Source organism: Penicillium citrinum (genome assembly GCF_028827155.1).
Source record: "Penicillium citrinum strain IBT 23319 chromosome Unknown utg000002l:1.0-3833315.0:1.0-3834789.0, whole genome shotgun sequence".
NCBI classification, from domain to species: Eukaryota; Fungi; Ascomycota; class Eurotiomycetes; order Eurotiales; family Aspergillaceae; genus Penicillium; species Penicillium citrinum.
In genome coordinates, this window is record NW_026622687.1 from 2,216,270 (window position 1) to 2,242,089 (window position 25,820).

Below are 25,820 nucleotides of genomic sequence, written 5' to 3' on the forward strand. Positions count from 1 at the left end.
ACCCGAACGATCATGGGCAGATAAAAGTAACTTGTCCGATGGTATTTTTATTTTCAACTTAGGTCACGATTTCACTTGCGGGAAGGGAAGTGCGTGTTTCATCATCATCATCATCATCATCATCATCATCATCATCATCATCATCATCATCCCACGGTACGCGGCTTAGACGCGAATGGGAGCACCGCTGAGGTACTAGCATTGCACGTCTACTAACATTGAATATATCTAGCGGGTACTTGTCACTAGTAGCTGTGTAAATAGAAGACATTATAAACTCCTAAGTCTGGTTCTTTCTAGAATCCACGGATGGGAAAAGGGAGACCGGTATAGGTACTAGTATATAAACTCGAGTAACAGTCTTGGAACTGAGACAATCCGTGAATATGGCAACTTGACAAATGTTTGCATAGCGTATTGGTATGATTGACCTGGAATATTGCATCATTCCAGACTTCAATTTGAAGAAGAACTCACAAGCTGTTGCCGGCACCTATCGGGCGTGGGCATAATCTGATTGGCCTGCCCTCTTCCATAATGGAGTACCAAAATCCAGTGAGTTTATTTGGTTGGGGATTAAGATCAGCGGCCCGTATGACGGACTTGGGCCCTTAATTACTGCGGACTATTGAAAATTCTGCTAAATGGCGCATAATGACTCGAACTTCTGAGGGTATTTGAGAGGTGAATTAGTGGTTTATTTCCAAAATCTATATGCCCCTGAACATTATTATTATGATTCGTTACTCCGTATATGTGAGGTCACAATGGCTAGCAATTTCCTCTAAGCTACGATTGCTCAATTTACATTGTATGGATGATGATCATTCTGTTACTGATTATCGTAGCTTGTATGTATGTGTCAGTGTCAATTTGTGAGAAGTAATTATAATGCCATTCTTCAGGGGCATGGAGATTTTGGAAATAAACCACTATAGCGATACTACGTAATCCAAGGACTGTACCAAGTTTGAGATGGTCTAAGATGAACCAAGTAGCAGAGAGCTGATACAACTAGTAAGTAAACCTATTAACTCTACAGCAGGAAATAACAAATTCAGAATTGAAATCAAAATTGATGGTCATTGACCATATCGTTCATATTATTGTCATGGATATAGTAACTTTTCACTCGAGAAGACAAGAAAATCGAGTATGCATAACAGAAGATGCATAGATGGAAATGGGAATCAAGATTCGCTTAAAGAGGCAACAACAAAAACGTTCTCAAAATCAGGCAAAAGGCAGGATTTCCTCGCCAGTGGCCTTGAATCTTGAGACCATGAATCCCGGCTTGCAATTTGACTCCCAGTCGACATCGAATCCGGCGTCAGGGTTATGTCCGTTGGACATTTGCTTGGAGAGAGGAATGCCTTCGGAGTCTGACATGTCGGCGTCGCTCTCTTCGCCGCAGGGGCAGGTTCCGGTTGTTCTGGCGCCTGGGGTGACGCAAGGACACACACCCAGGGATCGGTTGCATGGAACACACTTGTAGTATGCTTGGTTTGAGTCGGACATGAGGCGGACACCGGGAAGACCACAAGATTCACACTTCCAGTGGGCGGGGTGATCGAAAGTCATGATGGAAAGATTGTTTATGTTTGATAGCTTGAACTATAAATGTATAAGTAAATTGTCACACCGAGAAAGGGGAAATGTGGTTGATAGTTCGAATAACTATAGGAAGCGTACCTTGATAGGAAAAGTATAGTTCACGAAGTATGTATAGAGAAAAGAGGTACCCGAATTTAGAATAAATCAGGAACAACGTAGGAACTTGAAAGCTAAATACTGATTGCTGAATGATACTGACCAAAATCCGGGGAATCTAAGTGTCTTTATATAGAAAAAAATCCAAGATGACTCCATACCAAAAAATTTGCGGGTGGCGTCGATCATTCTAGAGGATATGACGCTATTGGGACCACCCCCAACAGAACGTGTCTGCAAAGTAGAAAAGTATGGGGTAAGAGCAGCGCGCATCTATGGAGAGCCATCACGTAAAAGATGCCGGTTCTAGACTCAGAACCATAGGGCATTTGCACTCAAAGGGAAAGCCCTGCTGCATTTGGGAAGGCCAAGATCCATCATGGGAATGATGTTAGGTAATATCGCGCAAAACGGGTCAAGTGACTTCGTCCCACCTTGGAAACCGTTACGTTTCTGTTTGCTAATTAGTTGGTATATTTCATGCATTCCACTTCATTCCACTCCGTTTTGGTTGGAAATGAAGTAACAGCCCCATACGGCGTGCGGCATTATTATCCAATCGTCGATTGCCACTGCACCGAATGCTTTCGGTCCGAGCATTCCCCGCATTCTGGCAATTCTTCGGCTTGTGGTGTGACTGTCATTTCATAGTACAGGACGGAGTATAGGGTGTATGTACAGTACAAATGTGTATATATGAGAAATGCGGAGTGCGGAGAAGGATGTGCGTAGTTGGAGATCAATGAGCAACTATGTATCTATAGCTAACTTTGTACCTAACTAGATTCATAGTGATACAACCATCTCCGATCAAAGACAAGAATATGTAAATGGCAATTCAAGTACAACCACTATTCCATAAAAAAAAAAAAATGACTCAGAACTATTCATAGAGTATGGCCACCTCAAAGAACGGTGGATCGCCTATGAATAGCATAAGGGGCAAATTGCCGCTACAAGTCAAGTGATCTGATCAAGGGATCAGTACAGTCACAGCGCCGAGTCGTACATAGTAGATCCACTCGCTTTCCATCGGCAACATTGCGTGATTTCAATGAAACCTGTCAAAGATGGGAATTGATGCCGTTTGCGCTGAGAAATACCTCAAAAAAAATATTGGAAAAAAAAAATTGAAAATTGAAAATTTCGTTGTCCTCATGATACATCCAATAATATTTGGCGATTGCATCATTTCCCGGATGCCCGGCTACATACATGTACGAGATCCACGTAGTTCTACCAGCACATCGAAAGTCAAAGACTTAATATCCCGTTTGAATTCGCAATTTTCTTAAAATGGTTTGCAGAGCCAAGAACGAATCAAGGCAAGGCTGGAGAGTGTATATAGACTTTTACACCGCAGATTTGGGTCTAGGTCTTGATCTACAATCCCAACATGTCCTACCCACTACAATCTGGATTGCATAGTTGACTGTACTATGTACATGGTGTGTATACGAACCAAGGTCAATGACAATCACAAGCTAGCATATGCTGTAAGATGATTCGTCAGATCTAGTAAAAAAAGACAAATGAAAACAAAGAAGCCCCGAGAATTTCATGATATTGATACATCTCCGCATTCATGTTCTTTACGAAGTATTGGAATAGCATCCCTAGCTAACTCAGCTATATGTCTTGAAAGAGTCTCTAAGAGACTTGGTTATGCAATCTGAGGCGAAATAAATTAACTGAAAAATATAGAGAAGAGATAGACACCACCAAATTCCGTTCTTGATCACCAACGAGAAATCTACTCAATCATGTCAATGTCATCATCCGCAGTTACCGGCGCGGCGGCAGCTGGTGCAGCCGCAGGTTCAGCAGGGGCAGGCTGAGCCACCGCTTGTTCGGGTTGCGCAACTGCCGTCTCGGCAGGGGCATCATTTCCACCCCAATAATCTTCCATCTCTTGATCCAGTTCCTCCTGTGTCTTGCGGGGTCGAGCATTGCCTGTACGGCGACCACCATTCTCAGTATTGCGTTGCCTGTTGTCGCGTCCTCCACGTCGTCCACCAGCACGTCGGTTTGGAGAACGTTCTCCAGGGACGTATCGATCAATGTGTTCGGGGGCGGGTTTGGTGACATCGCTGCGGCGACCACGACCAGGTCCACCACGACGTCGTCGGGATCCATCACCATTGTCACTACCAGGGCTCAGGCTACGAGCGTCCCGGCCAGGACGCTCTACGCGGTCGAACAGAGAGCTTCCGCGATCTCCACGATCGCCGCCGCGGCGACCGGGAATTAGAGACAAACGGATAGGCTGGCCCTTGGCGTTGGCGCCGTCGAACTCTTGAATCGACGTGTGTGCATCTCTGAGGTGAGCATATGTGATGTAGGCAACGCCTTCGGAGCGTCCAGCGCGGTCGTAAGCAAGGTTCAGGGCAGAGACAGGGCCAATTCGGCCGAAGAGGTCCTGGATTGTCGCATGTTAGGAGGGGGATCAAATACAATGAATCGAGACTAAGAGATGGATTCGTACTTCCAGATCACTCTCAGTGATATCATAATGGAGGTTCTCGACGCGAACCTTGGTCAAAGCGGAGCCGCTGTTCAGGTCAATTAGTATCTGATACTGAAGTTTGACTCCACCGAAGCTCAAGATATCGCTCTTACCGTTCGGGGGAGTGGCGACGACGGGGTCCACGGGGGCGTGCTAATTTAATGTTAGAGAAGTCCATCCATCGCGAGTTCCATTGCGAGGAACATACAATCTCTACCGTCATCATGGAATTTGTCGTGTACCCAGTCACTAAGACTTATCAGCTTTATCTTCGACATCCAGCAACTAGGAACCAAGACTCACAGGTTCAGGTCAACGCGGTCTTGTGTGTAAGGCTATTGTGATCAAAAGGAAGAAGAGATTGTTAGCTCCAAATCAGTTGTGGAAGTGTGCACACAGTGCTTTTCTCAGTCTTCGCCGCGGTCTCCTCGTCGTTGGCGAGTCTCCGAGCTTCCAGAGGACTGGCAACGATTGTGTCACGGCGCAAGATAATTCGATTGAGGAATAGGAGGGCGGACCTATTAGATAGAGAGACGAGATGTTAGCATAAATGAGAAATTGCAGCTAGGGCGAGGGCAATTTGCTCTTCAATTCTATCTGAATTGGACGTGGTTGGTAAATAAATACCTTTCTAACGCCATCGCGGTCACCGCGACGGCGGCCTTGGCCGCGCCTGCCACCCGAAGGACGGGATGTCTTGTGCTGAGAGGAGGAAAAAGGTGTGAGCTGTTGCATCTCATATCATTGAAGCCTGAATCCAGCTCAAAGCTTACGGGGTCTTCGGCGATGATCTCATCCAGGCTGCGATCCATCGTGTTGGGTAAGGAAGAGGGAGACTAGTAGAGGTAGTAAGATGTAGTCGAGATTGAGAGTCGGGCTAAAATGACTAGAATTTGCAGTGACCAGTAAAGTGAATGATGGTTTGCGAGCGATTGAGGAGACGACGTGGAAGGATTGGGCTGATCGTCGCCTCCGAGGAAGGCGATCCAGATTGAGTGTTTCACGTGACTTAGAACTATATCAAACAGAGCAGAACAACAGAGGCTTGCATGTTCACCAACGGAATGTGAATGATGTGTGACACCAAGATACTAATCACGGCTTGATTTACAGTTCTTCACTTAGCTTTTCATAGAAGAGACTAGAATCTCAATAGATCTCGTCACCTTTGAAACATCAAAATGTAAGATTGGGCGTCTCAGCCAAGCTGACAGTCTATGGAATAAGCATCTAGCAAAATAGAGCACGGTGAGACTTCATTGCTTCGAGCCTTCGAAGCTCTAGTAACAACTGGCAAAGCCCCATTTGAAACACGTGCTAGAAGACGCTTTCTAAGGTATACTGTATCAACGAGTTGCAATGACATAGAGCACCATTAGTTGAACATTCATAGGTGTGAACTTTGAATATTTTTATGTTACTTAATGGTATCTGAATTGTTACAAACAGTGCAGTTACAATGAGAAGAAATACCGCCCAACCCCAACGATGCAGAATGAACATGTGAGAGACGAAGAAAAAAATACAGAGACAAGAATGAAGAAACCAAGGATTAGAAAGGGCACCAAGGACGCGAACATCACCAGAAAATCGCAACACCTAATCGAAGCAAGACCTCCCAGGATGACCATGACCATGACCGGCGACGCTGTGCAAAGAATAACTAAGACTATCTTCACTATACTTCTTCACTCTTTTCCATTCTTTTTGTTCTCTTCTATCATCTTCTCCATGAAGCTGATATAGTCGAATTTGGCCAGGTCTCGGTCCTCAAGCATATCGGGTCCTTCATGTTGGGGCATGGTCTTGACAAGGTGTTCAATTACCTCATCTGGGATGAGTGAGTGTCGAAGATCAAGTTCAGTAACATATGGCTAGATTGATTGATTAGTATATGTATCCATAGATGTGGTAGACGAAAGGGAAACGGGGAAACATACCTTGCCATCAGCAACCTCCTTGAAGCTTTGGAACACTTGCTCAGCTGTATTTTGATCTTCGGTCACACTGACCATGAAACGAATAAACTGCTCAAAGCTCACACCCGCATTTTGAGCAAGTCGGTTGGGCCCACAGACTTCCACATAAACCTGGTGCATCTCTTCTTCGTCATAAACCAACCCCAGACTGGCCAACGCTGCCGAGAATTCCAGTTCTTGCAACGTATTTGAGGCATCGCGATCAAAGTGGCGGAAGACAGACTCGAATTCTTCTAATTGAATGGGAGTAAGGTTGGTCATATTCCGTGCAACCATCTGGTTCTCCAAAAAGGCCAGCTTTTTGGAGATGCTGGATTTCACCAGACTTAGCTCATACGAGAGTTCATCGAGAGTGTAGGTTGTGAAGTCATTCTCCTCGATATTTGCCTCGGCACATTGCTCGTCAAGTTCGGCAATAGTGTCAAGGAATGCGTCGAGTGGAGGTAGGTTATCGTTGAGCTTTTGAACGTGATCCAACTGGTCTTCGACATCACCATCTAGACCGGAAATGGCCAGTGATAGCGTTTTAAGCGTCAAAGCAAAGTCATTAGCTTTATCAGCGAATGATCGACGCAGCGAGTTTTTGATATCCCGAATCGTCTCATTGATGAGTTGACTGCGCTGATGTTCATCTCGGGTCAATAACTCCCACTCCAAATCACATGTCTCGAGACTCAATTCCTTAGGTGGTTCATAGGAACGAAGGCGATATGTGCCCAATTTTGTCTTGATGTTACCAAGCAAGGCAGCCAAATCCGACTTCTCAGCAACCCACTCGCGTTTTTGATTTCGCTTATACAGCGAGAACTGATGCGCCTGCTCCTTCACATCCTTGTATGTCCCCTCGAAGGAAGCGTTTTGCCAGGAATCGCGCTGAGACCGAATGGCCTGGAGCAACGCCCTCATGCGGCGCTCGTAACCAGACTGCATATCCCATGCCCCATGCATATTATTAACAAATTTCTCGACTCGACGTCCGGCATTTTCAACTCTCTCGAGTTGCGAGAAAGCGTGGAACCAATAGGCGATATAAGTCATCAGTGAGCGTTCATCGGGTCGAGGCACGTCGCAGACATCGTCGACATCAAGCAGGTCCGGGATACCAATCTCATTGGAGGCAATATCAAATGCCAGCTTCATATTGCCTCGATGGTCATTTTTGTCTAAGGAGTCGTAGTCGATCAGGTCAGGTCGGTGAATATCGAGAAGAGCGCAAAAAGCCAATCCATTATTCCAACTTGACGAGAAGTCGCGGACTTCTACATCCTCATAGCATGCCGTCTTTCGTTGACACCACAGCAACAGGCCTTCCTTGGCTGTCATGCCTTCCTCGTTGATATCGCTAATGGTGAATCGTAGAATAAGGGTCCAAATGAGACCCAGGATAATTTTCCGGTTGCCATCGACGATATCCTCCGCGCCAATGTTGGTCATCTGAATCTTCCTCCCTTTGATAAAATCGAGACTTTTATTCACATTTTCGAATCGTTGTACACGCAGCTTCGGTTTAGAGGCATATCGACCAAGGGACTCGTTACCGAGGATCTCGAGGAGGTGGATGAGCATCACCTAAAGTCGTCCACTGGTTAGTACGCAGCATGACCATTGTGTTGTGAAGGATTGACTCGGTGGGGAGAGGGGAGAGCGGAGAAGGCGACTCACTCCATCAGAGAGATCAGTGACGAGATCCTCGATGGCCAAGAGCCGGGCCTTGAGCTTATCATTCAGCCTGCAAGTAGGAAGGGGGGACGATGTCAGTTTATAACTTCAACTTGAGCCTCCTCAGCCGCGCATAATCCAAGAGATTGCAGCCTTGTAATGAAGCACAGCAATAGATCGAGTTGGGCATGGTGGGGGAGGGGTGGAAATACCATTTGGTGAAGGTCTTCTGCTGCACATTAATCCATTGCTTTTCGACAGTCAACATATTGACGACATTCAGGGCCAGATGCGACGGGAGGCGGTGACGAAGCTGGATCGAAAGAATGGAATTGGGATTATTGTAAATTGAGTGGGGGATTTGGTAGGGAAGAGACAAGAACAATAGGATCAGCGCCTAATTTCAAGATGGAACTAGGGATTGTTCAAAGAAGTGCGTTTGGCAGCAAAAGAGTCGATCGAAGGGGCGGGGGCTGCCGATCACCCCAGCAACCGAGTATACATATTGTCAGAGTACAATTGTACTGAGTAAAGTTATACAGACTACCTCTTTTATCTAAATTATACTATAGCAATTAATTTCATGTAGTCATAGTATAGTATATCATCATGTTTACTGTATACTATTAGATAATTTTTAGCTGTCCCATCAGTAAGCCAAGTATCTGATCCACCACGATGATGTGATCACTAATGCCTAAAGAATCATGGACCCATTTACATTACCAAATTCGTCCGAAGCATCTAGTTGCTAATTCGTGCTAGAATTACTGTAGTATACTGTATCCTAGACTCATGTACAGTAGGTGACCGTGTAAAGTGCCAAAAATGATATCATCCGATGGCGTGGGCCGGCAAGAAGCGGGGCGCGAGGGGAACTCAAGCTCGTCTTTTCTCTTTTCTTCTTCAATTCAATCTTTATTCTTTATTCTTACTGTTTCCCCTCCAGATTTTTCCTCGTCCAATTCCTCCCTCATACTAGGAGAATCTCCATCATGCCAAACTATAGCATTACAGATACTCTCCCCCTCCCCAACTCCCGGCGCATCCCACGTCTCGGTTTTGGCGTCTACCGTTCACCAACAGCTCAATGTGTCCAATCCTGCCTCAAGGCACTCGAAGTGGGATACCGTCATATCGATACCGCACAGTTCTATGCAAATGAGGCAGAGGTCGGTCAAGCGCTGCGCTCCTCTGGTTTGCCCCGCGATCAGGTCTTCTTGACCACAAAGATTCTCAGCCCTGCCGGTTCGGCCGATGCAACTTACAGTAAGCTGCTGGCTAGCGTGGAGACCATCGGCGGACCTGGTGGCTATGTGGATTTGTTCCTCATTCATAGCTCCAGCTCTGGACCAGCCGGACGTAAACAGCTGTGGCAAGCATTGGAGCGGTTGCATGAGGAGGGCCATGCGAAGAGCATTGGTGTGAGTAACTTTGGGGTGAAGCACATCGAAGAGATGCGCTCTTATGCCAAGGTGTGGCCACCACATGTGAATCAGATTGAGGTTAGTTCTTTATAACTATTTTCTTTTCTCTCTCTCTCTCTCTCTCTCTCTCTTAATCTTCGAGTTACTTTCATTTTCTATTCGTACTGACGCCTTTCTAGCTCCACCCGTGGTGCCAGCAGCGAACAATTGTTACATACTGCAAGCAGAATGGCATCATCGTTGAAGCATACTCCCCCATCGTACGCAACAATAAGTCACACGACCCAACTCTCGTTGAGATTGCGCAAAAATACAACAAATCTACACAACAGGTCTTGATCCGCTATGCGCTGCAAAAGGAATGGGTGCCTTTGCCTAAGACGGATCACCCCGACCGAATCGCCGCCAATGCCGATGTATTTGATTTTGATATCAGTGGCGATGATATGGAACTGCTGGACTCGTTTGACCAGGGAAGTGCAGGTGCTATTGTAGAGGCAGTTGAGAATGAATGAGCGTCGTCATCTTTTGATTGTCTCGAATTAAAGAAAAATCAACTGCCCCTGTACCAGGTCTCCGTATGAGATACAACCTCTACCATTTCGGATGGTGCATCATGACATGAGAAACGCGTTGACCGATTGAAGTGTCGACCGAGACGGATTCACGTCGTGCTTTGAGGACACAATCCAAGCGAGTCGCTGCCGGATGTATTGTTTCCCGACGCTGCGCTCACCCTGTGAGATGTCAAATTCACCTAGACATACGAGTTAGTCCTGTCGTTACTTCTTGTTTTCCTTCTCTTTTGATTCCCTTTCCAGCTCCATAAAGCGATTGAATACACCATCAATGCATCATCCTAAATCTTCAAATACATACCTTCATCATTGTAAAAAAGACAAATAATCGCCAGCAGCGCCCCAGCAGAGAGATCCTTTCCAGTCTCACAAGTTACCAACAATGACCGCGAAGTATTCCCCGCAAGTTGTCCAGCAACAAAGTCCCGCACTCGATCCAACGATTTTCGTAGATCTCGACTTCCAAGTTTCGCCGATGCACAACCTAGGTTCAATCGCTTGGGATTTTCTACACCCGCCATAGCCGCAGGGTCACCATTACAATCAATGACAAGATCGTATAGATCCGCCTCGACACCTTTCACAGCAGCACCAATGAACAAATTCTTTGTCGGTGCTATGAGCGTCGCATCACGGGCCATACTCTGTGCATGTCCCGCAATCAATTCTCCAATTAAACCAGGAAGTTCTTCCTCGGGGGTAGATTTCAATAGTGCACGATGTTCCCAAAAAATCGGCGGCGTTAGTCCATGCGCCCATCCCTCGCTATCATCACCTGCACCTTGAATATACCCACCTTGTGATATCTCGGCGCCTTGTACACGTCGGGAAGCGGAGCACAGCACGAATAGACAGTACGCATCACTCTTGTGTAGATCGGTTGGATAGAAGTATGAGCGATTGGCCCAGGCGATGCGAATAGGTTTTCCCAATTGGGTTCGCAGATGCTCGAGATCAAGTTTGAGATTCTGGTTGGGTTATGAAGGTTAGTTCTGGAATATGATCTTCTTTAGTGTCGGACCTTGTCATGCTTCACCCGGGTGGAAGACGGCACAGTATGTGCTGTACAATCTGGGCATTGCCCCTTTCAAAACAAAATACCACGGCATATTCACATGCGTACCTTGAGTGAGGCAACGAAATTGTCGATGCGAGATTCGATTTGTGATTCCTCTGATTCCCCGAGGTAATTGGGTGGTAGGCAAACGGGGTGATATTCGGTCTCGGTGGGAAAAAGTGCGCGGTTTAAGACGGCGCTCCAGATAGGTATTGTTTTGGATAATGCATCTGGCATCACTATGATTGAGTTAGCGGATTTTCGTGTTCTGGTAGTCTGTGAAAGTAACCACCATATCGTTATCCACGTACATTTGCCTCGACGGGTTGAGTCAACGATAACACATCTGCCGTATTTGGAAAAAGATTAGTTAGTTTGTACAGACTTATTCGAAAGTTCCTCTAGACTCATCAATCAGCTATGAATGACCATGGAAATAAAGACTTCTGGGCAAAATAAAAGAGCCAACCCAATTGGAAATCACAGCGAAAGACCAGACCAAACCATGCCAAATTTCAAGTCAAATGAACAAAAGGGACAAATAAAAGACTAACCCTCCATACTCCCTCGCCAAAGGAAGAAGTTGCATATTCAACCTACGAAAGCTAAAGTCCCACTGTCCAGTATGACCATCCGTGCTCTTGAAATAAGCACTTCCGGCTTTGTGTTCCGGATTAATATACCAGCTTCCACATCGCTCATTCGCAACAAGTGGTAACTCATAATGTTCTGCCACTTCCCGTACAAATGCAGCGTCCGTCTCAATGGATTGTAACCGATTGGAAATAGATAGTGCAGACCGCCGTAAAGAAGCGAGGGTCTGTGAGATGGAAGTTTGCGCAGATGGGAAAAGTAATGAGTCCAATGTTGGCATTGGGCCTGGCGTTTCTCCTGCTTTGGATTCCTCGGTCATTTTTTTTTTGTTTTGTCTTCCTGTCACTGGACGGTATAGAATAACTGAGTCGGAATTCTCATGAAGATGTTGCGGCGGAGTAATGACTGTGTTCGAAATGCCAATGCCCCACGCTGGTATAATTGAGATGGGGTATATTTGCAGCTGCTATTGTCCTCTCGCCGTGCTTAATGGTTGACTATGCAGGACAATGGAATAGTATGGATCATGCAGGGGTGTTGCGAATATAGCCCCGAGTCTTGAGAGGAAAAGATGTCGTGAAATTGCAGATTGGATGCGTTTGTAATGGTCTCCCGCCAATCGGGTGGGGTGTTGTGGGGACTTGCCTTGGGGCGGATTATTGTCGGTGCTACCAGAGGTTATTGAGATGGATGAGGGCAACATGTAATATATTCAAGTTTCAGTTAGATGAGTGTAGTATGATAGCTGTCTAGATAGGCTTGTTGTACTCAAGTTTGGGTTATACACTATTAAATACTCGATTGGTCTGGTGGATGCCAGCCTGTACTCTTAAGATGTCGACGGTTGTTTACTACAATTGTTGTAGACCTCTATCTCTCTATTAGTCTGCCTAGTATACAGGTAATAGCCATTTTCTTGCGGTTTGAGGAGTAGAATCTACGTTGACTTCAAGTGCATGGATCTTGAAATTTATTATCCACGGTGCCATGAGCCATTCTTCTCGGACCATTCAACGCTATCTCAGTATAAAGGCAATGATACTCGCAAATGGAAGTAAGCAAACGCATAAGACATAGTCATAGCTATCCTTGATAACTTTGGTATAGGAGTTTACTAGTAGTATCTGCGTTGACCAAAAGAGTAAAAGTCATGGCACAAATGATATTTCTACAGTAAAAATTTGGCGCACTTTCATCTTGAGGCGAAGTAAACATGAATACCATAATACTATTAACGAATCTTTACTGTCTATCTCAATTGAAAGACCCAATGCAGCATTTCGATCAGTGCTCCTCTCTGCGTTTTATCATGCCTGTAAGCGCCTTGTACCCCCGGGATAGTGTAGTCCGGGTGATATAGAAACCAAGCAGACCGGGATAACTAGGACCAAGAATAGAGTCTGACCGCAGAGTATAGAAATCAGTCTGGATGCGACAAAGGCCAGTCAACAAGGTAAAATGATGCACGTTCCTCGACTGTGTTGTCAACTAATTCGCTCGGCTCAAGCCGTATAGATCACGGGCACGGAGTAAGGCACACCATTGCAACTCTGAATTAGACGATACATGTAATTTTTTATCATTTTAATGTTGTAGTTCTGGTCAATGAAAATACTCTACTTTTTGTTGATTTCTCCTGTGAAACAGGCAACTTTCTGGGACTTTCCATGGAGATGCCAGAGCAGACGCTAAACTGTGAACTGACTAGTGGGGCCATTGTGAAAGTGCCAGATTTGATTGGTGGGAACTTGGGCAGCGGAGGAACGAGAAGTATCGATACTTCTCCAGACTGATCCATGACGTGAGGCTAGAAGTACCGATACTTTGGATCATGACCTCACCCGGTTCCTTCCTCAACGGGCCTGCTTGGTTGTAGGGTCGTTCCTGCCTTTAAAAACACCCTGGCTCTTCCTGTTTCTGTTTTTTTCTGCCCTTTTTTTTACAAACTCAAGGAAATCCCCTCGGCCTTCTTCACTTCCTCCTGTTTGTCCTCACAATCCATTGACTCTCTCTATTGCTCTTCTCTCCCCCGTCTTCTCTCTTTACAACGCCCGCCATCCTCTTGGCTGTAGATTACCCCTCTCAACCCCGCTATCACATTACGCTTCTCAATTGAACTAGACATTCAATTTCCAGGCAACCCCGGATATTTCCTCCTCAATCTCCACAATGCCTCAAGTCTGGTGATCCCATTACCCCTCGCTCACTGACCCACCGAAGCTAACCGATGACCTGCAGATCACCGAGATCTTTTTTGACTGCGACAATACTCTTGTCTTATCAGAGGAGTTGGCCTTCGAGGCCTGTGCTGACCTCGCCAATGAGATCCTCGAGTTGCACGGCATTGATGTCCGCTATACCGGCGACCAGCTCATCAAGGACTTTGTCGGTCAGAACTTTCGCGGCATGATGGTTTCCCTGCAGGCCAAGTTCGGCTTTGAGCTCGAGAAAAAAGAGCTGGAGGCCTACGTGAAGAAGGAAGAGGACAGGGTCATTGCGAAGTTGGAAGCCAAGGCTGAACCATGTGTCGGTGCCAGTGAGGTCCTTCAAAGACTCTATGATTCCAAGAAATATGGATTCGCTGTCGTCTCTTCATCGGCACTTCGCCGCGTGCAGGCTTCCATCAAGAAGGTCGGCCAAGACAAGTACTTCGACGCGGACAAAGTTTACAGTGCAGCCACTTCTTTGCCAACCCCCACCTCCAAGCCCGACCCAGCTATCTACCTCCATGCTCTGAAGGAGGTCGGCAAGACTGCCGCGGAGACTGTCACGGTCGAAGACAGCAAGTCTGGAGCTCTCTCTGCAATTCGTGCCGGTATCCATACTATTGCCTATGTTGGAAGTTACAACGGCAAGGAGACGCAAGAGAAGATGGCGAAGGTTTTGACCGACCTCGGCGCAAAGGTCGTCATGTGGGATTGGTCTGAATTCGACAAATGTCTCAAGGAAATTGAGGATTCTCCCGAGGCCCCGCAGTCCAGCCTATAATCGGAACTGTCTAGCGAATCCCACACGCATGAATCATGATAGCAAGCGAATGGTCGTTTTGGAGCTTTGTTTTGATGGGTCTGTCTTTCTTATTTGCCTTGGACTAGTCTAGAAGAAGCCATCTGCTTTGCATTCATCGTTCTGCCCTTGGCAGAATATGTATGCTCGCATATTGAAGGTCCCAATGAGGTTCGAGAGGATTTTCCAGTGGTTGCTGGCTGTCCCGGTCTATTTATAGCCGCTTTGGCACCTTACTCTGTGTATCTCTAGGTAGTATTTTGAGTCTTGAATAGACAAGTTTCATGGGCAATTATGCTATCGAATGTGTCATATATCATAGATTTTTTTAATATCTAGACAACGCTTGTGGAGTTATACCTGACCCGTAACACCCACAAGTAGTACATTGGTTTATCGAGCACTCTTGGGAATCGATTTCGGCTGTTGATCTATTTACAAAGACCAATCTAGCAACTTGGTCATTGAATAATCATTGTGACAAGAGCTAAAGCTCAGATTTCACCTCAAATTATCCCAAAAAAAAAAAGAGTATTCTTATGAAGCGTCAATCTCGAATTCAAAACTTATTGGTTCAGTGGGATGTAAATTACCTGTTCAACCCGCGGGTTCATATCCTCCAAGGCTATGCCCTAATTACACACAGAACTCCTGTCACTACATAAGAGTACTCAGCTGCAGTGTAAATCAGCAAAATCCCCAAACCGCTGAATATGAGGTTGAATTAGTAAAAGCATTCGAGTAGATGATTAGATAAGAGAGAGATGCCCCGCATTGAGCGGGCACATCTCATCCGCCTCACATTTCCACAACATTGGAACTACTACAGTAGTTGAACCTACAATTGCGGCCCAAGGCATATTCCATACAAAATCAGCCTTGAATCTAGAAGCTTCGATAATACAACAAACGTGCTCAACCCCGGCCACTTGCATAACACCAACATCCCAAATTCGGTAACATGTCTGCACCCAAGTCCACCATTCTCTCTCGAGGTCCACTGGTATGCTTCAATTTCCTTCGTAGCCCTCTTCCCTAAGCTTTAATTGGTTGTATGTGGGACTTTTTCTCTCTGCTTTACTCTAGTATGAAGCGAAGATGCCTATCCCGCGCCGCTTCCCCTCAAACTGATTCTTGCATTCGTTTGTCTAATGCGGTGTTTGATAGGATCCTGCCGAGGCGCGATGGACTCGTTTGGTGAAAACTATCTATACTGATCCCCTTGGCGTGGAGAGGACGTGGGAATCGGGGGAACGACAGGTAAGATTTTGATATCTATTTTGTTTGTTTCTTTGTTCATTTTGCGTCTGGTTGCTACCCCTGGCTGGTGGCTAGCGGCACTATCCTGGAAGAAGATGGTCTTCTTTTTTTTTTTTGCGCGTTTTTCAACGTTCAGTTTTCAGGCTTTAAATCAGTGCTAGTACTGTCCACTGTATGATCCGCAAAGGATCAGTCATCCTTTGAGGCGTACCTTGTGATAACTAGGTATTTACGTGATAAGTGGAACTGGTTTCGCTAGGACATAAGCTTACAAGTGGATCATGACTCGCATTGTGTCGTATTGACCTGTTTGACTGCTCGCCGTCGTCAGCTTTGGTGGCCTCGATATCACCTGTGATTATTTAAAAATCCACATCGATCAGCTCATTTGACCTGTACTGATTGAAGGCAATGATCATCAGTGTCATCGCTGATTTTCTGCCTTTTTGTTCTGTTGCCCTTATCAATTTATGCTAACTACTGTTATATTTCGATTTAACAGACCCGTCCAGCCAATTGTGAAATCGATGGCGTTGGTATCGTGACGATCCTCAACAAATCAACCGGGCCTGAACTACTTCTGCAAAAACAGTACAGACCACCTATCGATAAGATTGTAATCGAAGTTCCGGCTGGTCTAATCGATGCTGGAGAAACTCCCGAGCAATGTGCTGTACGTGAGCTCAAGGAGGAAACGGGCTATGTCGGTGTGGCTGAGCAAACAAGTCCGATTATGTACAACGGTCTGTAAATTCCTACCGCGTGTCTCTTATCTTGGCTAATTAATAACTAATCTATCTTTTTTTTAGATCCTGGGTTCTGTAATACCAATTTGCATATGGTGCACGTGAGTGTTGATATGAGTCTACCTGAAAATCAAAATCCCAAGGCAGAGCTGGAGGAAAATGAGTTTATCGAATGCTTTTCTATCCCCATGTCATCTCTCTTTGCTGAGACTAAAAGGCTTGAGGAAGAAGGGTATGCCATTGATGCTCGGGTCGGAACGCTGGCTGAGGGTATTGAGCTGGCGAAAAAGTTGAAGCTATAAAGGATGCGAGGGATTCTTGGATCAGGACATAGAACAAGATCCATTATATAATGGATCATATACGCTATTTACGCGTGTGGATATACTACTACTCAGCCTACTACTAGAAAACTATTGTTAAATTGTCGCACAGTGGTAAACACCCAAGCGGTCTGTTCATGTATTGTATTCTAAATAGAATCACCTTAAACCTTACAAGTGTATCTCAACTTCAAATTTTTCCTTCCTGCTGTAACCCTTTATAAAGAGCCCACGCAGCTAAAGTCTTTCCATCCCTCAGCCCTTCCTTCCACAAATGCTCCAGTGGTACTACCTTCAAAGTAATCTTCTCTCCATGATCACGCAACCCCGTCAACTTCCCCTGCAATTCTTCAATATCCTTGCGAGGCATACGCTTCTGGCAAAGGAAGAGAGGAATGAATTCATCACTACCCCCAGCAGAAGGGTAGACGGCTTTCTGCAAATTCTCACCCGATGATTGCGTAGTAGAATGTAGAGCCAATGAAGTCAAATCAATGAGTTCGTCCTGCTGAACTGATAGACCAGTTTCTTCCTGAATCTCTTTGGCTGCTCCACCAGCAAAGGTCCCGCTATCATCAAGCATACCGGCTGGAATCTCTGCAAAAGCCAAAGACCCAGCAGGGACACGAGGTTGAATGGTCAAAATTGCTTGTTTACCTTCTTCTTGAGAGGCAGGAATATCATCTGGCTGAAGCACGAGCTAGAGAAAAAATAGAGTTAGCTATGACGCGGAAAGCGCGATGTGATTTAAAAAAAGAAAAGAAGAAAAAATAGAAAAAAGAAAAAGGAACAAGTAGAAAAGCAAAAAGGGAAAGGAAAAATAGAAATTAGGTTGCTTACGAGCATGCCAACACTGCCCCCTCGTAAAAATACACTACCGGGTAAATGTTCCCCAGCACCATTGGAGACATCAGCCTTCAACTTAACGAATCCCAATCGACTCCCACCAAATCGATCCACCGACTGGATATCAATCTGACGCAGAATATACGGATCATGATGAAATTCGTGCTCGGAACTCCTTTGCTGCGCTAAAGAATCCTGGAGTGTTGAGATCCAAGTTCTAAATGCGGGAAAGGCCAGCAGGTCATCCTGAGAGAGGTCAGGCGTGGAATTCACGCGGGTGTTGGACCCAGGTAGAGTGAAAGTCGACATGGAGCGGATAGCAATTCTAAATCGAGATGTTTGTCCCGATATCTTTAGGGTGTTGTTTGCTGTTTTGATGACGGTAGCTTGCAGTCGTCGGTACATGGATTGGTTGATTTAGATGGATGATCTCATGCGGTGAGTGCCTCACTCGCTGATTTTTCTGTTTTCTTTCTGGGTGCAATATGAAAATCTTTAAGGATAGTATCGCTTGGTATCTTCCGTTTTTTTTTTTTACAATGTTGTGTACTGAGTGTACTTGGAGACAGGGTGGATGTGATCGGAGATTGGGAGAGGTGGTTGGTGGTTGATGCTAAGTTCTTTTCGGCGAAGGGGCTGCTCGGCCCTCCAAAATGACGTGGAGTTTTGAGGGCTTGCGGGTCCAAAGAAGCGTATGTATGAAGTGGTGCATTGTGTGAGTACCTTTTGATGTAATCGATAATTTGATAATATTAGATTATTTGATTTCCATGTATTCATAACTTTTTTTTTATCCTTTCCATCAATAGATGATTTGATCTAATATTAGTTCTCAAGTTGAAAATGCTACAACTGCAGCTATAGTAGTACTAAGTGATTTCCGAGCACATACTAAACAAAGATATACTATATCTTTGTTTAACTATCCGAGTTCTATCTTGCACTATGTAATGCTCGTAAGGCTCACTCTTCCATGTTGTAATCAATCAAAATGAGATGACACTAGTCATCCACTCTACCAGGCCAAATGTAGTAATTTCACGATGTTGCTCGACCATCATCAGAAAAGGCAACCCGCTTACCTTCTCATATGACCCTCTTTGAAGGTCATATCCATGTAATCAGTACTATGTACTAACTAGTAGGACTAAGAGTAACGAAAACAACATTGCCGTCATGTGTGTAATTCGGCCGTGGGACTTCAAGCATCCTAAATGCGGCCCATTTTCACATTGTATTATCATGCGGAACTGACCAATTCCTCATCCAGTCGTTTTTCTCCTAGAGCCATATTGACTCGAACAATGATTAAATCGGGAAAAAGCACCACTCAAAATCATAGAGATGCCCTTGATGGCCGAGGCTAGCACTGCTATGCATATGCTAGGCCACACAGATGTATCGATCATTCTGGTTGAAGTCTAGAATGCGATTGGAATCTGCACTAAGTGACAACCCACTCTTCACCCGGGTGCAACGCCACGAGCAACAAGCTCTCTCTCCTTTCAATCATTTGGCCCCCTCTTTTTCTCCGCACTAAGCAGGATTACCCCCCCCAGCTTCCGTGTCGCCATTATACGTGATACAGTGATCGTCAAAAGAAAAAGGGGGGAAACGGAAATGAAAAGGAACAGAAAAAAAGCGACTTCCTGCAAATCCCTGCTAATTTCATAATTTCAGGGCGGGAAGAAGTGTCATCTTTTTTTAGTCTCCAGTTCACCCGGGCGCTGCGATCCAAAACAAAGACCAAGTAACTACAGTATAGTACAGGAACTACCACCATCACATCACAACTGGCACGTTCCCGCTACTTATCCCTGTCTGCACCCTTGCATACGTCGCGCTGCTTTTATTCCAGGTTATAAGGGAAAGTACCAACGCAGGGGTATTGGCTTCGGCGACTAACTTGACTAGAGAAAGGGGTTTATCATTAGTTGCCTTCTGCAACGGTGCGCACCAGTGGATTTCCAGATCTGCGGTTCGATGGCGGTAGGACAGTACATCCGCGAGATCGAATTGGCTTGGCATAGCATGGTAGATTCTATTGATCGTCTTGCATTGCAGTTTTACTCTCCGAGGGCATTCGACTTGTATCGATGCTTGTAGTCCTCTCCTAAGAGGGACATGGTATGGTCCCAAGTTGATATAGCTCGAACATGACTGGAGTATACAATCTATGTAACTAGTTTGTAGTGGGAAGAGAGCGTGACGCCAAGCAAGATGTCATACATGTAAAAGCACTAGTATTACATACGGCACAAGTATCCTTGTCACGGTCTGCATGTCTATAACTTCAAGTACTTAAAAAGGTATCATATTTATTCTCACCAACCGAGCTGACTATGAGGTGTGTATCTGGCTATAGCATGTTTGTCGTATCACTAGCTTGATATTAGTACATATTAGATTGCGATACAATCGAAATCAGCTTCACGGCCCTGAAATTCCGAGGAGGCTTTGCCCCAAACCTTGGCTGAGACTGCGACATAATAAATATAACCCCGGCTAAGAGGTCACCAGAGCGAGAGACAAACTATTGCAGGCATCTGACTTGAAAGTTGAGATGCTAGTACTAGATAAGTGACGAGCGAATTGTAGCCTACTGGTCACTTATTATACCTGGAGACCATATTCACATGACCCACCCCGTACAAGACTGAAGAGAGGTCAAAAGTATACTCACTAGTATGTAGTATTGCGTATGAACCATCAATAATATGTCCAAGGCTGAAATCAATTATTTGTTATACTCAAGCCTCTTACGGTCCTTCATTTTCATTGTATAGTCAATCTTGGACTCCAGCTCTCGTATCCTAAACAAGATTGAAGAAACAAAAAGCCAAGAAGCCGGGAAAAGAAGACCGATGTGTCCATGCACAGCCCGGCCCTTAAAGAGCGCCATGTGTTCTCAATATACTGGGGCTTCGGTACCGTCTTCGTATGACCTGCTAGACTTCAATGATGCCATCAAATGAGAGATCCTTGGCCGCTAGACAGGCTGATCAGCCCATAGGCTGGGTCAATCGGGTGACCGGGGCGATGGTTAACTAAGGCGTCTCGAGATGCCTTGAGGACAAAGCCTAATATTATTGGGTCTCCAAGAACCAACTTGGATAATGAGCTATTAAATGCGGGAATTTAGATGCGCACGCTACCTCATCAGTAGGGATAATCCCAGAAAGAAGGAAAAGAGAGGAGAGAAAATGCCTAATTTGCAGCCCGATGGTATCTGATGTTGATAGTTTTTAGGCCTAGGCGTCCGCCGATACCATTGTGGTCAGTGCATTTGCAATCGGATTTTCGTAAAGTCGGTGAGAAGAAAATGTTTCGTTCCCAAACGATTGAACCCAACCGATTTGGAAGTGTTTCGGAGAAGCGGTGACAGGCTCGGACATCATATAAACGCAAGGGCGTATTTCGAGGAGAAATAGTACAACTTTCAGGCGCGGTCTCAAAGCTCTGACAGAGACGCGTAGGGGGTTGGTCCCGGGTTTTTGAGGGTCTGTTGTCAAAGCTCGCTTGAGAAGTAACCCTGGTTTTTGGAATACTAACTCGCTGCGACCAGTACGGAGTACAGATGCGGGTAATTATGTCTGGGATCTTTGTCAAGTCATGGATACCGCATCCCCGGTATTTCCATGCATGATATATGACGCAGTGTGGATTTCATTATGTAGCCATCATTCCTTGAGTAAGGCGTAAATAGGGCACTATCAGGTCCAAATCGAGCTCAATATTTTGCCTGGTGAAGAAGATTGGATTCAAGTGTTGTTGGAAAACTAGTAGTTCAAAAGGAATTGACTATTTTATTTAGTCGCCTCTTTTAGGCTCTCGGGTAGCCTTGCGGGAGCATACCAAGGAGTTTAGCGTGGTTGAATGATATCTTTGCATAGAAGAGAATATGTCCAGTGCTACCCTAATGAGGCACAGGGTGCAAGAATTTAGATTGAAAATAGACGGATGAGGTGAATAAGTTAAAGTCAACGAGGGAGAAATAGAAAGAGAGGATGAAGAATGACGAGTTTCCAGACGAATAGATCGGGAATACTTTGAGCCTATCGGCATCGACGCGGGTTCTGCATGATGTACTATGTATTAGTTATTGTACGTATGTAGCTCCAGGTTCACCGAGGTTAAGGTATAGTAAAAAAATGGTCTGCAGGCAGCCGCTAGAGCGAGACAGGAACGGAAAGGATCCTCTTAAATGGGCCACTCATCTTTTTTTCCCTTCTTTATTCTTTGACTGGGGATCACAACTCCCGCTGCCTTGTTATCCAAGGGAGCATTTGAACAGCTGCTGGTTCTTAAAAGACTTGATATAAAGCCCACGCCGAGGCCCAGGCTGATGCCGACCCCCTAGAAGAGAGGAAAAAGCTCCCCTCTTTGATACTCCGGATGTCCAATAGTTGCTGCGTTAGTACTTTATCATTTCTTTTCTGGTGTCATTTTTTTATTCTCTCGCCTCTGTTTCCATTTACCATTCATCATTTACCCTTTCGTCCTCCCCACATCTGCAAAGATGCCCAGACTCCCTTCGCCACCCCTCGATTTCACGCTGTGTCCCCCTTCGAGATTTTTTATTTTTTATTTTTTCCTTCTCTATTTTTATTATTTTTATTATGCATATCCATCAATGTGAAGAATTCACAATTATTAACTAACACTTCAGAATCTTCTAGATCATGGCGAGTCACTAAAAAAAGGTACTGCTTGCTCTAGTTATGGCCAAGCCCTCTTTTCAGGAATTCAGAGGCATAAAAACCGAGACCCGATTGGGCCCTTCCAAAATACCGCCAGGGACTTGTTACTACGATTCATCGTGAGTCTGCACAATCCCGACTGATTCGCTTCTCATCTGTTCCCCTCCCCACGTCTCACATAATACTCTCTATTCAGGCGACCCATTAGTCGTCGCATTCCTCCAGAATATCTCACAGAGCTGTCAATGTCCAGTCCAGTACATGCATCGGCCAACCCCCATCTAAGTGGCCGGCCACAATCGGGGACTCTTGACGATTACAATCTAGAAAATAAGAGCACTCGCAGTGGCCGAGTGACCAAGCCATCTTCGCCTCGCACAAGTGTAGCCCGAACCGACAGGCGACATCGCAAGCATCAATCGCAAACGCCGCGGGGTCGGCGCACACCGTCAAGTCAATTCGTTCACCATGCTGATTCACCGGCGCTCTCATTTTCGGCAGAGCCAAACTACTCAATAAGTCCGAGTCCACGGATAGAGTTAAAAAGAATCCATTCAAGTCCGATGGTCTTGCCGACTTGCAATAAAAAGACGGAGGAAGATGTTAACATGCGTTTAGATGATGTTGCCTTACCACTACCGGCACAACAAGATATTGCGATGGAGCATGATTCACCTATACCGGAGCAATTGAATGAAGATGAACCAGCGAGCGAAGAGCAATGTGGCATGGTAAAACAGCTGAAGACGAATCCAATCACTCATGAACAATTGGTTCCGGAGGTGCGGGGTATCTATAGAGGACTTGTAATGGTCGAAGAAAAGTGCATCGCTTTGGATAAACAACAGTCCGAGTCAAAAGAAGATCTTTCACCGGTTCAGTGGCAGGCTTTGATCTCTATACATAGCACATTACTCCATGAACATCACGATTTCTTTCTCTCATCACAACATCCCGTCGCCAAAGCTGAACTCACGGAACTCGCGGAGAAATACTCGATGCCAGCTCGAATGTGGCGATATGGAATCCACTCACTACTCGAAATATTGCGACATAAACTTCCCAGATCTTTGGAATACATGCTTCATTTCATCTACACAGCTTATAGCATGGTGACACTTTTATTGGAGAATATCCCATATTTCCGCGAAACATGGATTGAATGTCTTGGGGATCTAGCGCGGTATCGCATGGCCATTGAAGAAACAGATATGAGAGATCGGGAAGTATGGGCTACAGTATCACGATATTGGTATAATCAAGACGCGGATTTAAGTCATGATATCGGTCGAGTTCAGCATCATCTTGCAGTCCTTGCTCGTCCCGATGCACTGGCACAGCTATTTTATTACACCAAAGCATTACTATGTCGTCGTCCGTTTCTGAATGCCAGTGACAGTATCACTCTGCTCTTCAGTTCATTCCGCGAGCAACAGCGTCAAGATTCGATGCCTGTAGCTTTAATCGCGACACATGCGGTTTTGTTCCACAAAATGTCTGACCAGCGGTTCATTACTTTGGCTAATCATTACCTATCTCTTCTACGAAGAGATATTTCATTACTTGATGCCCAAGGACAGGGAGGAGCTTTCGTGATGTCTAGTAATATTGCGGCAATGTTTCAATATGGTGAACCAGACAATGCCCTAGCCTTGGAATTCCCGCTGCGAAAACCCCAGGCTACGGCTAGAGAAACATATGAATTGGCTCTTCAGTGGACTTCTCCCGCTCCTCAAGACATCAATAGCTCCAATTCAATACCTGATCCAGAGGAGATTACGTCGAAGATCTCCGCACCAACTTTCAAAGGAAGCGCTCTTGTTTTCCATTCGCTCTCTGTTTTTCTCGATCACCTCAAAGACCCTAATGCCTACGCTGGTATTCACACTGGTTTATCATTTGTGTGGTCTCTAGCAATCCATCAACTTGCCATGGAAAGACTCGAACCAATGATTCCCTGGCTCAAAATCATAAGATGTCTGAACAGACTAGCTCATTTCCCTACGGATTTCAAGAAAATCGAAGGTGATTCTCATCCTCGGTTCACCATCGAAAACGAAAAGATCAAGGCGAACAACAATATTCGGAGAGAACAAGGGAGAAGGGAAAGGGAAAGATTAGCCGGAAAGAGTGGAGAGAAGCCAGATGAAGAACTTGATCCTGAAATACCAGATCATTTGCCTGAAGACTTTTTGATTCGGGGTCAAATTTGGAGTGAATCATATTATCCAGACGGCTTTTTTGAAGGGGCACCTTCAGAACACGACAGACCCTTTGTCAAACCCAGACTCCTTGAACTTGTGAGACGACATCGATGTCTTTGGTTGGGCGTTCGGTTATCAACGGTCTGTGGCATTATCCTCTCCTCGCCCTCCCACTGGAAACTAACTCGAAGCTGACGAATAAAATAATATAGTTCAATCGCTGGATAACATACGACCGCTCTAGACCAAATATTTTCGAACCAACGTCACTAACAGTCAAATATGCGGCATTCGCTGCATCTTGCGGTGGACTGAACAGCAACTTCTCTCAAGGGGAAACTAGCAGATTCCCTCCGTATACAGCCGTTAAAGAATCAGATATGGACTTTGATATGGAAGGAGGATGAAATATGGAACACATAGAATGTGTTAGTCGAAAGGCAACAGGGCATATCCCTTCCGCTAAGGGTAGACAGTTGGTGTCAGGGAATCTTTCTCGCCCATGTAGACTCTAGATGCAACAACTCTGGCAACATTACAGGACCATGGACCTTTCTTTTGTGCAAATTTTTTCCCTTACATACACGCAGTCATGAAATGGAATTAGTCATCCGACTACTCGACAGATCAGGCAAACAGAGTCTACGGCCAGATAAACGGAATGCTTGATCCAGGAATACCTGAGCCCAGGATTCTCCTCCCGAGTCATTGCATCAAAGTCCAGGACCTCCGGCGAATCTACAAGGCCACCTTATCTCTATGGGACCCGCCTGGACATAATGCCTGCTTCGGACAATGCTCATTAGGTGTCTATGATGGTTATGGAATCCCTGGATCTGTACCAACATTCTAGTCAGGATTTTCTCCTCCTACGTGGCTTTCCGGTTTGATTTGGTCTCTTACTGCTGCTATAGCCTCGGAGTTGCTCCTCCTGGAGTGTGGACATTAGGGTTGGGTTAGCGCGAGCACTGTGAGCAGATATTCATGTCCTGGATGTAAAAAAGAAACAACAAAACTGACAATGATATAAAGGCTAACAAGACCTATACCAAGCGCTGCGAAAGTAAAGACCAAGTCTACTTTGGAGGTAATTGATTGATCGTGTCGTTGCCATTGCATTGCTGGTTTTGTTGTTTCTATCTGTCTTGCATCTTTGGTCCTTTTTTTTATTCTTCCCTGTCCAAGCTACGTTGGCTATTATGTTCGACATATCCAACTTTGCTTC

General features: G+C 45.4%; 10 protein-coding genes across 10 annotated transcripts; 4 read left to right on the forward strand and 6 right to left on the reverse strand.

Annotated features, from left to right (window-relative positions):
* Positions 1-58: 58 nt before the first annotated feature.
* N7469_002648 (uncharacterized protein) lies at positions 59-271 on the reverse strand (the record flags this gene model as incomplete). Its single annotated transcript, XM_056641568.1, has 1 exon — positions 59-271. One exon carries the CDS (start codon positions 269-271, stop codon positions 59-61), a length of 213 nt encoding a protein of 70 aa, XP_056504062.1.
* A 962-nt stretch (positions 272-1,233) lies between these two features.
* N7469_002649 (uncharacterized protein) lies at positions 1,234-1,581 on the reverse strand (the record flags this gene model as incomplete). The annotated part of the gene is made up of 1 exon (XM_056641569.1): positions 1,234-1,581. The coding sequence occupies one exon, from the start codon at positions 1,579-1,581 to the stop codon at positions 1,234-1,236; it is 348 nt and encodes a 115-aa protein (XP_056504063.1).
* A 1,882-nt stretch (positions 1,582-3,463) lies between these two features.
* On the reverse strand, positions 3,464-5,028 carry N7469_002650 (putative RNA binding protein; the record flags this gene model as incomplete). The annotated part of the gene is made up of 7 exons (XM_056641570.1): positions 3,464-4,129; positions 4,196-4,262; positions 4,330-4,369; positions 4,425-4,465; positions 4,520-4,551; positions 4,844-4,918; positions 4,990-5,028. The coding sequence occupies 7 exons, from the start codon at positions 5,026-5,028 to the stop codon at positions 3,464-3,466; spliced, it is 960 nt and encodes a 319-aa protein (XP_056504064.1).
* Positions 5,029-5,904: 876 nt separating this feature from the next.
* N7469_002651 (alpha-actinin, sarcomeric (f-actin cross linking protein)) lies at positions 5,905-8,122 on the reverse strand (the record flags this gene model as incomplete). Its single annotated transcript, XM_056641571.1, has 4 exons — positions 5,905-6,090; positions 6,157-7,764; positions 7,858-7,924; positions 8,067-8,122. The coding sequence occupies 4 exons, from the start codon at positions 8,120-8,122 to the stop codon at positions 5,905-5,907; spliced, it is 1,917 nt and encodes a 638-aa protein (XP_056504065.1).
* A 727-nt stretch (positions 8,123-8,849) lies between these two features.
* N7469_002652 (aldo/keto reductase family protein) lies at positions 8,850-9,796 on the forward strand (the record flags this gene model as incomplete). The annotated part of the gene is made up of 2 exons (XM_056641572.1): positions 8,850-9,359; positions 9,461-9,796. 2 exons carry the CDS (start codon positions 8,850-8,852, stop codon positions 9,794-9,796), a joined length of 846 nt encoding a protein of 281 aa, XP_056504066.1.
* Positions 9,797-9,895: 99 nt separating this feature from the next.
* On the reverse strand, positions 9,896-11,829 carry N7469_002653 (initiator tRNA phosphoribosyl transferase family protein; the record flags this gene model as incomplete). The annotated part of the gene is made up of 4 exons (XM_056641573.1): positions 9,896-10,038; positions 10,161-10,827; positions 10,983-11,262; positions 11,471-11,829. 4 exons carry the CDS (start codon positions 11,827-11,829, stop codon positions 9,896-9,898), a joined length of 1,449 nt encoding a protein of 482 aa, XP_056504067.1.
* Positions 11,830-13,679: 1,850 nt separating this feature from the next.
* N7469_002654 (HAD family hydrolase) lies at positions 13,680-14,498 on the forward strand (the record flags this gene model as incomplete). Its single annotated transcript, XM_056641574.1, has 2 exons — positions 13,680-13,688; positions 13,749-14,498. The coding sequence occupies 2 exons, from the start codon at positions 13,680-13,682 to the stop codon at positions 14,496-14,498; spliced, it is 759 nt and encodes a 252-aa protein (XP_056504068.1).
* A 979-nt stretch (positions 14,499-15,477) lies between these two features.
* On the forward strand, positions 15,478-16,824 carry N7469_002655 (MutT/nudix family protein; the record flags this gene model as incomplete). The annotated part of the gene is made up of 4 exons (XM_056641575.1): positions 15,478-15,519; positions 15,684-15,776; positions 16,279-16,519; positions 16,586-16,824. The coding sequence occupies 4 exons, from the start codon at positions 15,478-15,480 to the stop codon at positions 16,822-16,824; spliced, it is 615 nt and encodes a 204-aa protein (XP_056504069.1).
* Positions 16,825-17,035: 211 nt separating this feature from the next.
* N7469_002656 (putative NUDIX family hydrolase) lies at positions 17,036-18,096 on the reverse strand (the record flags this gene model as incomplete). Its single annotated transcript, XM_056641576.1, has 2 exons — positions 17,036-17,545; positions 17,686-18,096. The coding sequence occupies 2 exons, from the start codon at positions 18,094-18,096 to the stop codon at positions 17,036-17,038; spliced, it is 921 nt and encodes a 306-aa protein (XP_056504070.1).
* A 4,858-nt stretch (positions 18,097-22,954) lies between these two features.
* Positions 22,955-24,790, forward strand: N7469_002657 (uncharacterized protein; the record flags this gene model as incomplete). The annotated part of the gene is made up of 1 exon (XM_056641577.1): positions 22,955-24,790. The coding sequence occupies one exon, from the start codon at positions 22,955-22,957 to the stop codon at positions 24,788-24,790; it is 1,836 nt and encodes a 611-aa protein (XP_056504071.1).
* Positions 24,791-25,820: the final 1,030 nt, after the last annotated feature.